Source organism: Pseudopipra pipra, chromosome 16, assembly GCF_036250125.1.
Source record: "Pseudopipra pipra isolate bDixPip1 chromosome 16, bDixPip1.hap1, whole genome shotgun sequence".
NCBI classification, from domain to species: domain Eukaryota; kingdom Metazoa; phylum Chordata; class Aves; order Passeriformes; family Pipridae; genus Pseudopipra; species Pseudopipra pipra.
This window is the reverse complement of record NC_087564.1, coordinates 14,361,449-14,374,621: the sequence shown is the minus strand read 5'-3', so window position 1 is coordinate 14,374,621 and position 13,173 is coordinate 14,361,449. Positions and strand designations below refer to the sequence as shown.

The 13,173-nt window shown below is 67.5% G+C and overlaps 1 protein-coding gene across 3 annotated transcripts; it reads right to left on the bottom strand.

Moving 5' to 3' along the window:
• Positions 1-82: 82 nt before the first annotated feature.
• Positions 83-12,260, bottom strand: LLGL1 (LLGL scribble cell polarity complex component 1). 3 transcript variants are annotated; one of them, XM_064673324.1, is made up of 23 exons: positions 11,971-12,260; positions 9,259-9,356; positions 7,129-7,210; positions 6,919-7,049; positions 6,379-6,537; positions 6,135-6,297; positions 5,911-6,046; positions 5,771-5,825; positions 5,533-5,690; positions 5,236-5,453; positions 5,060-5,127; positions 4,616-4,769; positions 4,122-4,226; positions 3,631-3,923; positions 3,398-3,551; positions 3,166-3,319; positions 2,784-3,067; positions 2,282-2,546; positions 2,082-2,196; positions 1,883-1,971; positions 1,648-1,771; positions 1,486-1,565; positions 83-1,289 (listed from the first exon to the last, which is right to left on the bottom strand). In XM_064673324.1, the coding sequence occupies exons 1-22, from the start codon at positions 12,049-12,051 to the stop codon at positions 1,487-1,489; spliced, it is 3,165 nt and encodes a 1,054-aa protein (XP_064529394.1). In that variant the 5' UTR covers positions 12,052-12,260; the 3' UTR covers positions 83-1,289; position 1,486. The 3 variants fall into 3 exon arrangements, with proteins under 3 accessions (XP_064529394.1, XP_064529393.1, XP_064529395.1); XM_064673323.1 differs by having other exon boundaries at positions 1,883-1,977; positions 11,971-12,259; XM_064673325.1 differs by having other exon boundaries at positions 1,883-1,977; positions 6,934-7,049; positions 11,971-12,259.
• Positions 12,261-13,173: the final 913 nt, after the last annotated feature.

The window sequence follows — 13,173 nt, the reverse complement described above, 5'->3', positions numbered from 1 at the left end:
TGATCCTGCCCCTCCCGCAGCTCAGGGGAACCCCAGCACTCACCTGGCTCCAAGGCTCCCCAAACACCTGCAGCCCGGGCAGTTGATATTAAATGCTTTATTTTCAATATTAAAAACCAGTATTTTTAATAACTAAACAATGCTAAATTCATCTTACCAAAAAAAAAAAAACAACAGAAAAAAAAATAAAAAAAAAAAAACAAAAACCAAGGATGAGGTGTGGGGGGGGTTCTACCAGGGACGCTACAGCCCCGGCCTCGGCCGGCAGCGACAGAGCCCAACCCCCTCAGCCACACATGTACCGCAAGAGAGCCCGTGGGGGGGCCACAACGGCCCTGGATCCCCAAAAAGAGAGGGGCAGGGACCAGGCTGAGCCCCATGGGGACAGCTACCATGGGCCAGGGGACAGAGCCGGCATCGCCACAGCCCCCTGGGAGGGCAAGGCTGGGCTCAGAGCCCAGGGGGGATTTGGCACAGTGAGACCCCCAGGGTGGGGCAGCCCAGCCTGGGGCAGGAGGGAGCTGGGGCAACTCCATCTGCCCCCCCCGCCCAGCACCAACACGGACCAGGACCAGGAGCTGGTGTGTATTCCCACAGCATGATCCCATCCCAAACCCACCCGTGGCAGGAATTAGTGTCAGAAAGGAGCAGCAGGCACGGAGCCCAACCTGGAGAATAGCCCTTGGAGAAGCCACTAAGAGAAAAAGGCCACCTGTGACCCCCCACTGTGCCCCTCCCCGGGCTGCTCAAGGCCTCCAGTGCCTGCTTGGGAGCCAGGGGGTCCCTGCTGGGCTCCCCTAGGAAGGGGACAGTCCCTGTATGGCAGCCGGAGCTGGCAGGGGACGGGGCTGTAAACTGCAGGGAGCCGGGCATGTAAACACAGACCAGGGTATAGGGGGGGCCGTGCCCAGGGGCTCTCGGCCCCCCACCTCCCCGAGGGACCAAAACCGGCGGACAAGGGGGATCCCATGAGCCCCAGCCCTCTCCACGGAGCCGGGGAAGCAGCAGCATCCCCCAGGAAGGGGGCTCTGGAGCATGGGACAATGACACTTGACCGTGTATAAAAAAGAAAAATATCTTCCCCGGGAAGAGTTTGTGCCCCACAGGCCCAGCTCAGGGGTCCAGGGCCGGCGGCCAGGCAGGGAGGTGTGGGGGGAAGGTGCCGGAGCCAGGGCGGTGTTAGAGAAGAGGCGAGTCTACGTTACATGGGGAGGGGGCGCGGGGGGTCCAGTCGAGTCGCGCATCCCGGGAATCCGAGCACTGAGATGGGTCAGGGAGGCCAGCAATGCCTGTGGGGGACACAGCCCCTGAGAAGGGGACCAGGGTGACCCGGGACACACATCCCCCCTGCTCCCCTTCCTCCACAAGCCCCAGGGACCACAGCACATTCCCATTCCTCCCATGAGGAATTTGGATGCCAGGGCATGGCATTGGGTTCTCAGGTCCAAACTCCACTCCCACCCCAGGGACCAGCCCCTCACAGACCTCACTTGATGAGGATCCCCGTGGGCCGGGCCTCGTCCTCGCTGGCGTTCCTCAGGTTCCGCTCTGTTTCCTCTGAGGACCTGGGGCAGAGCAGGGTCAGGGGCGGTTGAGGGCACCCTCACAGCCCCTTGGCACCAGTCACCTCATTCCCACCCCACTCACGCCAGGAAATCCTTCACTTCCTCCACGGTGGTGTCCCCGGTGGTGTCCAGCGGGTTCTCCAGGCTGCTGTTGGGGGAGTCAATGGGGCCAGGCGAGAAGGCAGCCAAGTGCTCCTCGGGGGACCCTGGAGAGCGATGGGGACAGGGAGGGATTGGAGGCAGCCAGGCCATGGAGCCGGCCCCAGAGCAGAGCCCACGGGACATGGTGTCCGTGCTGGGACGGGGGGATCACTCACGGTCGCTGTCGGAGGGGGAGTGCCGGCCCTCGGGGCTGCGCGGGACGTGGGTGCCATTCGCCTGTGGCAGCTTCGGTGTCGCCATCAAGCTGTTGCTGGAAGGAATGGGACAAGTTACATCCAGAGCCAGTGCCAATGGGGTGGGTGTACAGGGCTGCTGCCACAGCAAAGCCCCCCACGCCCCCAGGGCACATCCCACCTGAGGCAGGAGGTGTCCTGGAGCCGGGCGACCTCCAGCCGGCACAGCGGCTCCGTCACGTTCCTGGCGCTCAGCGAGAAGCGCTCGAACTCGGACGGCGAAATTAGGTAGAAACCTAGAGAGGAGACAAAAGGGAGCCTCAGGGGGCTGCAGCAAAGGACAGTGCCCCATCAACATGTGATGTCATCTGGTGCCCTCACCTTGGCCATGCTTGGTGAAGACACAGGAGGCAATGCCGCTGATGTCCTCCTTGCGGATGCAGCCGTAGTGGACCTGGGGCCGCAGGCTGGGCACGGTGAAGATGTGGATGTCCCCCAGGTTGGTGAGACAGGCCAGGCAGTTCTCCAGCCGCTCCTCAGAGCCGGCGCTGGCCAGGCTCACCAAGGCCACCTTCCGCACCCGGCAGCCCTCGTGTGCCGTCAGCTTGAACTTGGTCTTGGCACTCACTTTGGGGAGCGTGAAGACCTGGGAGGGGGAGAGGAGCCAGGTGTCAGAGGGGAACAGGAACCTGGGGGGTTTTGGTGGCTACCTTTGCCCTTAGCAAAGGGCAGCACCTTCCCCTTGGATCCACCACTCTAGGGAGAGGCATAGGAGGGCTCCCAGACTTGGCTGGTCACCTCCAGCCCTGTTCCTGCACAATGGGGATGCAGGACATGTTGTGTCCCATCCCTTCCACAGCAGGACAATGAATCCCACGCTCACCTTGAACTGCTCCTCTGAAGAGATGAGCATGGAGTGGCTGCCCTGCATGTCGGGGGCCTTGGCGAGGTCCCGAGACACCTCGTAGGGCTCGGGCAGGGGGTTCCCCCGCCCATCCAGCACTGCAATGGCCACCACTGGCGCCCGGTGCATCAGCTGGATCTCCTTCCCCAGCACCGCCTCCACCGCCCGCTCCGAGAACTTCTCCTGCGACGGCACCTCCAGGGCGTAGGCGAACACCGACCCCGAGTTGGTCCCTGCCCACATCGTGGGGCCGTGGTGGGCGGCTGCAGGGGAGGGAGCAGTGTCAGAGCCCCCTCCCCATGGCATGGCACCAGCCAGACCCAGCTCAGGGGCTTTCCCTGGTGAGGGAGGGGGGTCTCACCGTCGCGAAGGAAGGTGTCGGCAAAGTAGAGGCACCGCACGACCCCCGAGAGCGAGTCATCGGCCGAGCGGGGCTCGATCCGCCGCTGCACCGGCGTCATCTCCACCTCGGGGGGCCCCGCCTGCTCCGCCAGCTGCGCGTTGGCCTCCTGCACCTGGGGAGGGGGACACGGGGTCAGTCCCTGCCTGGCGGGGACAGGGACCTGCCGTGGTGGCCCCCGCTCCCTGCCCACCTTGCTGGAGGGGCTGCTGGCGTTGAGCCTCTTCTTGCCGGACACGCGGCTCTTGCGGATGCGGCGGAAGGACTGGCGCAGGGACTTCTTGAGGGACTTCACGCGGGACAGGGGCCCCTCCATGGCCAGCGAGTCGTTGGGGTGCAGGGTACACCTGCGGGCACCGATGCTGCTCAGCACCCAGACCCTGCCACGTCGCTCTGGGGTATCCCCAGCACCGAGAGCCCCCATACCTGGCCAGCACGGGGTTGCGCCGGTAATAGTCGAAGAGCCCGAAGCCGTGGCTGGTGCCGAAGGCCACGAGGTTCCACTCGGAGTGGAGGGTGACAGCGGTGACGGCGGCGGGGGGGACGCACTGCACCAGCACGCTGGGCTGGAAGCCGGGGGCGAAGTGCAGGGGGCCATTCCGGGGGGCCAGCCGGTCGTGGCCCTTCCAGGTGAAACCCTCACGGTCCTGCAGCAGGTCCACTGTGGCCACGCTGACTGCATGCTCCGACTTCTCATCACTCAGTTCCATCACCAGCACCTGCAGGGACAAGCATGGATGGCGGGACACACGCTGGACCCTCCAGACAGTCCCCTTGCAGCATGCCAGGGGCTAAACCTCCCCTTTTGGGGACAGCCATGGGGGTCTGTGGGGTCTGCAGCCCCCGCCATGCTGTGGGTCCCCAAGTGGGGAGCTGAGAGGTTCCCGGCAGCCCCCGCTCTGCTCTCCCTGCCCTACCTGCCCTGCTGTGCCTGCCACCACCATCTTGGCCGTGTACTTGCAGAGCGCGATCTTCTGCACGCCCAGGCGTGGGTCGTCGCTGTAGGGATCAAAGCAGCCCACCTGTGTGTGGGGGGGACAGGTGAAGGGGGGCTGGGACCCTTCATACAGCTGTGGGGTGGGCCCCCCGCTGCACCCCCACATCCTCCCAGCAGCTGTGGCACATGGCATCACGCCCAGGGAAGGTCTGTCCCCACACACCCTCCGACTCTCCCCCTCCACCAGGGCAGACCCGCGGGACGGGGCACACGGAACAAACGCCCCTTGTGTCCCCACGGTGCGTCACACGGCAGCTGTGCCCTGAGCCGGGGGACACGTCCCGGGGCGCAGCCGTGACGGCTCCGGCAGGTGCACTACCCCGTGCCCGCCTCTGGGCTTGCCCCCCTCTGTGCTGGCAGAGCCAGGGGGGTGCTGGGGGCCATGGCAGTGCCCCCCTGCCCTGGGCACCTCACCTTGCGGAACGGCGGCCACTCCTCCTCGCCCGCCTGGTTGAGGCTGTCGTTGTGCTCACAGTCTGTCTGGAAGATGCTGGCGGTGCCCAGCTTGTAGAGGGGCTTCAGGGAGACCCCTGAGGCGTCCCAGAACCGCACTGTGCCGTCCTCGTGCCTGCGCGGGGGGGGCCTGTCAGCACGGGGCCCTGACATCTGCCCGGCTAACAAGAGCTGCCTGTGTGCTGGCAGCCACCGTGCCAGAGGGGGGGACAAGGGGGGACAGCGCAGAGGGTGACACACTCATGCCCAGCAATCAAGCTGAACGAGGAAGGGCAGCCCACCCAGCAAGAGTGGCTGGGCCTCACCACCACTCTATCCCAATCATCCACCGCAGGAAGGGGTGAGGATGTGTGTCCCCCAAGGTTTGAGTTTCCCAGGCCCCCCTCCCACTGCCAGGCCACTCACCCAGTGAGGAGAAGCCCCCTCTGCGTGGGCTCCTGGGCCAGGTTCTTCCCCCCATCAATGGGCCAAGCCTGGAGGGAGGGATGGAGAGGGGATGGAGGGAGGAAGGGAGGGATGGAGCCCACCAGCCCAGCCTTGGGGGCTCAGGGGTCTCCCTCCCCACCACCCCTGTCACTGACCGCAGAGGATTGCCGAGGGCTCTGCTGCTCGCCAACACTGACGATCCTCTCCCAGAGCTTGAGGGGCACGTTGGAGACGTGGCAGGAGCAGGTGATGGCAGAGGAGTGGAGGGGTGCCAGGTACGGGGCGGGGATGGTGGGCCAGCCTGGCGTCTGGAGGTCGATGGCCACCAGCTCCTCCTCCACCAGCACCACGAGGGCTCGGGGGTTCTCAAAGCCTGGGGAGAGGGGAGATGGCTGCAAGGAGAGACCCCCACACCACCACCAGCTCCCCAGGGTGGCCCCGGCTGCACGTACCTCCCTCAGGCACCTCCGCGCCCTGCACGGTGAAGAAGTCGATGACGCGGGAGGTGAAGTCGAGCGTGGCCAGGCTCTGGCCCTGCAGCACGCTCACACAGTGCCGGTCACCGTAGCTGGCCCGTGGCATCCCCCCGCTAAAGATGATGAAGGGGTTCCTGGGTGGGAAGAAGCAGCTTCCATCAGCCCCTGGACTCCCCTCGTGCCCCCTGTGCCCACCTCCAGCCCACCCACGTACCCCGACTCGCAGGTGCGCCAGAGGATTTTGCTGATGGCTTTGCAAGGGAAAGGACCTGAAAGACACCGACCCTGTGGTTGTGGCACCAAGCTGGGGGGATCAGCTCCCAGCCCAAGGGCCCCCAGATCCCCGTCCTATACCGTAGGGGATGGTGGACATGACGGGCTGCTGGGTCCTCTGGCCGGTGCCGCTCACCGCCCACACCATGTACCCGCCGTCACTGTGGGAGCTGACGATGCTCTTCCCGCTCTGCTCCCAGGCCAGGCTCTCCAGCTGCTGTGGGGGTACACGGGGGGTTCAGCACCAGGATGGGGACACATACACAAGGCCACAGCCCTGTCAGCCCCCCGTCAGCCCCTGGTACCTGGTTCCCCAGGAAGAGGTGCTGGACAACACGTGTGCTCTGCTCCCAGAGGACCACCAGCCCCCGGCTGTATCCGATGAGGAGCCGGCTGCCGTCACGTGGGTGCTCCTGGATGGATTCCACCGGCCCCAGCGCCTTCCCGCAGCGGTAGTCATCGGGGACACTGCGGGGACACACACACGGGGGGGGGTCAGGGGGGACTAGGGGTCGTGGGGAGGGGACACAGGGCCTGCAGGGCTCTCACCTCTGCAGGATCTCATCCGGGAAGAGGGTCTTGTCCTCCAGCAGCGTCAGGGTGGGCAGGGTGAGGAAGTACACGGCACCGCCCTCGGTGCCCAGGCAGACCAACGTGCCAGCAGACATGGGCAGGACCACCGTCACCCGCGTGATGCCAGGAGAGCAGCTGGAGGGGGGGTTGGAGGCTGTGTGAGCACCGTGCAGAGAGACCCCGAACCTTCCCTGCCCCATCCATGCATCCCCATTCCTCTTGGGCCCAGGAGAACGGGGACAGGGACAGCCTCAGCGCTAGCAGCAATTAGAGCCATTAATCATCCCAGGGCCCTACCAGCACCTATAAAAAGCCCAGGGCTTCGCTGCATTCCCCCAGCACCCCTGTCAGGATCGGAGGAGGATCTTGGTGGAGAAAACACCACCACTGAGGGGACCTTGGCCACCGTCCCGCTGGAGCAGGGCGGCTGCTCCCACGCGCCGTTCCCAGCCGGCAGCGGTATCGCTTTGGCCGCAGCCCCGTGGGGGAGCGGCCGGGACCCCCCCAGGCAAGTACTTAGTGCTGCCGGACCCTGGGCGTCCCGGGAGGCCGAAGCTGCGCGTCTCTTCCAGGTGGGAGCAGCCCTCCTTCTGGCAGACCTCCCAGAGGTGCACCGTGTTGTCATCCAGCAGAGAGAGGAGCCAGCCCTGAGGATGGGTGGATAATAGTGGGGTGTGTGGGGGTCCCGAGGGGCTGCTGCCAGGCCCCCTCAGGACACCCACATACCTGGCCAGGCAGGAAGTGCAGTTGGGTGACAGTGGCCGTTTCCTTGTGCAATCCCGTCAGCTCCACGCCCGGCGCGCCATATCTGGGGGGGCCGTCAAAGAAACAACAAGGGTAGAGCCCCCCCCACCCCCAGTGAACCCCAGGACCAACCCCCCCAATTCCTCTAGGTCACAGTTCTGCCAGCAGGTGCCAGTTTAGCCTCCTGTCCCTGGGAGAGCCAGGGCAGAGCATCCCTGGTTGTGCCACATATCAGAACCGGCCTTGGCACCACTGTCCCCAGCTGGGATCCACCAAGAACCTCTGTCTGGGACATTCCAGGCCAGGCCAGGATCCACCAAGCACTTCCAACTCCAACGGGGACATCCCGGGTCAGGCTGCGGCTGACACAGGGCCGGGGTGGGTGTGTGAGAGGCGCCGGGAGCCCCGGCACGCACCAGCAGCGGGGTGGGGTTCGGCATGCGCCGGCACAGCCTCACTCACCCAACTGGTCCCGGCTCCTTCAGCGACGCCGCTCGGCAGGAACCGGGGCAGGACCCGCACAGTGGCTCCAGCACCGCACGGAGCACCCCAGCCTGGCATCCCCGACACCCCCCGGACCCAGCCAGCTGCTCCCCCAGCACGGTGTCACCGGTGCATGGCACAGCCGCGCCTGGGCACGCCATGTGCCAGGGGTCCTCGCCCCCAGCTGCCTCCTGGTGCCCTCAGCACAGGGAACCAGTCCGTCGGCTCTGCCCAGCCGGACAGGCAGGAGCTGTCTGGCAGTGCCGGGCACAGCCGAGCCAGCAGAGCCAGACAGGAGCCACGGAGTTTTGGGGAGAGCAGACAACGGGGTGTGCGAGGTGGAGCATGCAGGGGGCTCTGACTGCTAGGTAGAGGGGGTTGCCACCCATCCTCGCTCATCCTGGGATCTTTCCCCACCAAAACTGGTGCTGCCAGCTGAGAGCCCTTGGGACAAGTAGCTCAGGAACACTAGTGTATGGGACAGGGGTCCAAGTCCAGTGACCCCCAGCTGCCCCAGGAGACCCCCCAGGTGATGGCATCCCCTCGATGCTGGACTGCCCCTACAGCCAGATCCACCCAGCCCAGCTGGGGAGTACCCATGGGTGCCCCCACTAACCAGTAAGGCCAGTCAGGCCAGCTCTGGCTGCTGCCTCACCTGGCCCGGCTTCCCCAGCACCGCCAACCTCCAGAAGCATCTTTTTGGCACCAGCTGGAACGGGGCTGGGTGGGCATGGGGTGCAGGACCACACTGGTGGTACCACTCCAAAACCACCCCCGCAGAGGATGCTCGGGGCAGCGCAGCCCCTGCAAGGGCATCCCCACGAGGCTGGGGGGGCTCAGCCGGGACCAGCAGCCCCGGGCTGGCGGGCGAGCGGGGCGGCCGGCGACGTCGCGGCCGGGCTGGCACCCGGGCGGCCCCGGCAGAACAAAACACGCCATCTTTGTGCTCGGGAGGCCGCGAGCCGCCGGCCTGGGGGAGGGGGAGCAGCGCGGCCCCCCCGCACCCCGACCCCGCTGCGGGCGCAGCCGCCCCCGCGCCCCCACCCCACATTCCTGCGGCGCGGGGGCCCCCCGAGCATGGGCCGCATCCAGCCCTGGCCGCCCGCCAGCAGCCCTCTGAAGTCTCCCTGCACGCTGCCGGCAACAAAAGCCCGGCCGGCGTCCCCTGCTTCGGCCCCCCACCCGGGACCGGGCTCAGCGCCCACCGCAGCCCCTCACCCCGGCGCCGGGCCGGCCAGAGCTCCCGCTGCCCACCCCCTGCCCCCCGAGGGCTGTGTGAACAAGGTCAGGATGCACAGGAGCCCCCCGGGATGTGGGGGTGACACTAGGAAGGACCCCCACTTGGGATGCCACCCAGGACGGCCAAGCCCCTTTGCCCCCCCGCACCCCGCGATGTTTTGGGTGAGGTGGGGGTTTCCTCCAGCCTCCCCTTCCCCGCCTGGCCCAGCTGCAGCACAGCTGGACGGATGGATGGACGGATGGACGCCAGCGGAGCAGGGGCTGCCGGATGGGCCAGAAGCAGCACAGCCACGTCTCCAAGCATTCCCCAGGATGGAGAGAGCCAGAGGAGTCCAGGAGGGCTTGGGGGGGGCGGTCCTTACCTCCTGCTCATGGGGGGGAAAAGGATACAGCTTGACGGCTCCTGCCTTGGTGCCGATGGCCATCACGCGCAGCACGGGGTCGTAGGCCAGGGCGCTGGGCTGGCTGGGGAAGCCGTGCTCCACTGTCTGCCACAGGGACAGGCAGGTCAGAGCGGGACTCCCCACCACTGACTGCCCCCCAGACATCTCCCATGGCCCCCTCTAACCCCCACAGCCCTGATCCTGCACCAGCCTGAGCATCACCCCTACAATGGGGGATCACAAGGATGCTGTCTGGTCCCCCACTGCCACCAAAGGGGGCCTTGGGGAGCGGGGACATCGTTTCTCACCCCATTTCTACTCAGCAACCCAAGAGCCACACTGAGGACCGGAGTAGGTCTGAGCTTCCACAAACCACTGCACCACCCACCGGCCCTTTGGGATGCGACCCCCTGCTCTAAACCCCCTGCCCGAGGCAGGGACACCCCAAGAGGGGTGAGCGGGACCCCCGCCGCGGCATCACCGGGGGTCCCCGATGCCGGGCGGCAGAACCAGGCGAGCGGGACCCGCCAGCACCCGGGACGTCCCCGCTGGAGCCGCGTGCCGCCCGCGGGCACCTTCCCAAGGAAGTCCCGGCCGGCGATGGCGTGCCTGGACTCGCCGGCCGGGGAGGGGCTGCCACCTGGCAGCGGGGGGACGCGGGGGGCACCCACCGCCCCGGCCCCGAGGGGACCGCAGCGCTCCCGGGAGCAGCTCGGCTGAGCAGCCACGGCGCGATCAGACGATATGGAGCCCGCCGGAGCCAGACTGGCCGGATCCTGACCTGCTCCCTTTGTCTGGGGCATCCCGAGAGGCGCAGCGGGGCGGCTTTTCACACCCGCCGGCGGCAGCCACGATCACCCAGCTCCTGCTCCCCTCCCAGGGGACACCTTCAGGAGCGTGACAACGTCCCCAGCCCATCCAAGGCGCCCCAGCCTATCCAAGTGGGTCCCAGCCCATCCAAGGGGTGAGGTAGTGGATGCTTGTGGGTGCTGATCCCTGTGGCAGCCCCACACAGGGTCACCCCGATTCCCCCCAGGATGCACGCTGGGCTGGAGGAAGGAGCTGGGACAGCAGCAGCGCAGGGACACCACAGTGATGCTTTAGGCCGGGGTCCAACACGATGACAGCGGCAAAGACTCCCCAAAAAGCGCTGTCCCGGCTGCTCCCCAGCACTCCCAGCCCCGGACGGGGGCCCGGCTCAGCCCCCCGCCCACAGCCCTCCCTCCCGCCCGCAGCGGGGCCGCATCCGGCAGGCTGTGCCGGCCGGCCAAGGCGCGCTCCCGGCCAAATTACAGCAAATCCCAGGCAGATCTGGAGCTCGGGAGGAAAAACAACCATTAATAGGAGGCAGGTGGGCAGCCGGCGGCCTCAGCACTGGGACGGTCGGAGCGGGGCTCCCCCCGGCCCCCCCCAGGACATCCCACCGGCACAGACCCCACAAGATGCCCCCTCGGGTAGGATCCAGCCATGGGAATGCACGCCCCAAAAACGGGGGGCTCCAGCTGGGCTGAGCCTTGCACCCCGGCAAGACCCCCTCCGGGGGGATCAGGGCTGTGCTGGGCAGGGGCTGCTGGCTCCGAACTTATCCCACAGCACACCCCGACACCTCCCAGCTCGGCCCCACTGTGGGACAACCCCGGGGTCCCTCCGGTGCACGGCGGGGAGTTGGGCAAGTACCCAACGGCAGTGCTAGGATGTGCCAGAGGATGGACAGACACGGTTTGGGCTCATCCAGGGGCCACTACCGGTGGTCTCCTATCCCCCGGGGCCAGCGCAGGAGGGTGGTCCCAACGCCGCGGGGCTCCTGGGATGGGGTGCAGGGAGTCCCAGGCGGGCACCCGCCGGCACAGCCCGATGCCCTGAGGGAAAGGTCCCCCACCCCAAGGTTCGCAGGGTCCCTCCAGCGTAGTTTGATGAGCTTGGGGGCATCCCCCATCCGAATGAGGGAACCGAGTGGAAAACGTCCCCAGTGCCCAAACTCTGCGAGTCCGATGACCCCCAAACCCCACAGACACAATTTGGGGTGCAGGGGGATCAAGCCCCGGGGGTCATCGCCACAGCTCTTCCTGCCGACACAGGGGTTCCGGCACCACCAATATCCCACTCCTGTGGGGATTGGGGCGAGGGCCTGAGCCCCGCACGGGGGGTGCAGCCAGGGATGCTCCAGGGCCAGACAGGGTGGGGGACCACGGGACACCCCGAAACGCCGGCGAGCGAGGCCTGGGGGAAGCCCCGGGACAGGGCGAGTGCGGGAACAGGGACGCTCCGGGAAGGGGCTGGGAGAAGGGATGTTGCGCCAGTGCGGGGGTCGCATCCTGCCCCCGTGAACTCTGCGGGAGGAGCGCAGCCCCCCGGGGCGCACCCCGCACCCGGGGCCTCCCGGTACCCACCCCCGGGGGTGCATCCTCCCGCACCCCTGTTCTCGGGGGTCCCCCGCCCCGGCAGCCCCGTCCCCCCGAGAGTGCCCCCTCCCCGGGGGTGCCGGGGGGTCCCGGTGCGCGGCTTCCCGGGGATTCACGGTGCTCCCGGGGGAGGCGGTGCCCGGCACGCCGCTCGCCTCCCCGCGGGCAGCATCCCGCGCCGTGGGGTCCCACAGCCCCGCGCCCCCGGGGACGGGGTTGCCCGCACACCGCACCCCGCCCGGTGCCTCCCGATGCCTCCCGGTGGTCGCCGCCCCACCGGGACCCTCCGTCGCGCCCCGCGCTCGCCCTGGACGCACCTTGCTGAAGGCGAAGAGGTCGTGGCGGAGGCGGTCGCGGTGCGGGTCGGCACCCTGCCGCCGGAACCGAAACTTCATCATGGTGGGGCCGGCGGCAGAAGCAGCGGCGGCGGCGGCGGCGCGGTACCGGGCGGGGCAGGCGCGGCCAGCGATGGCGGGGCCGGTCCCGGTCCCGGGAGGCGGTGTCGGTGTCAGGGCCGGGCGGGGCGGGGCCGGCAGGGGGCGCGGGGCCGGTGCGGGATCCCCGGTGCCGGTGCGGGGTCCCGGTGCGCGCGCCCGCCGAGCCCGGGCAGGCACCGCCGCGGCGGGGGCGGGGCGGGAGGGGGGGGCATTGACGGACAGCTGCGCCCGCCAATCCCCGCGCGGCAACGCGCGCCGCGCGCCGCGGCCCCGCCCACCCTCCGCCGCGCATGCGCCACCGTGGGGCACGATGGGGGTTGTAGTCCTCACCATCACCCCCCCGCTCCGCTCCCTCTCTGCGCTTTATTTATTTATATATTTATTTGTTTTAGCTTTTTCTTTCGACTTTTTCTCTCCGCATGGGGCAGCGAGGGCACCGCGAGCCCGGTCACCGTGTTCACAAAGTCCCCGCGAACTCGGGGTGTCTTGGGTTTAGGTTCTCACCGTGTGCCCCACAGCCATGGGGTGCATCAACATGGCGGCGCCCCGGCCACAGGGCCTGGAGCATCCCGCCGGCTCCCAAAATTAATGTTCGAGCCTCATTCCTGGCTGGCGACTCATTATTCTCACCGTGGCACCGGGAATGCTGTTCCCCACTCCCTCCACGGCACCGTCCCGAGGTGGGAGGGGGAGCGATCTGCCCTGCGCCCGGTTTTGGGGTGACTCACCCCGGGCAGGGCACGGCTTCCCCTCCCTGCTGACTAACCCCGGCCCGGGGAGATGCGGCTCTGGGGCGACGCGGGGTTTGGGGGCGGAAAACAGCCTGGAGGGGGAGTGGGGAGCGACGGGCTCACGGAGGGATGGAGGGTCTGAGCCACAGGCACAGCTCCGGGCAGTGAGGGTGGAGAGGAGGGAGCCAGATGTGGGTCATGGCTGGGGAGGAGGGAGAGGAGGAGGAAGGGAACAGAGGGGAGAGGGAGAGAAGGTGGGAGGAAGAGGGGGAAGAGGAGAGAAAGAGAAGAGAGGAAGAGGAGAGTGAAAGCAAGAGGAGAGGAGAAAAAGGAGGAGAGAAGAGAGGAGGAA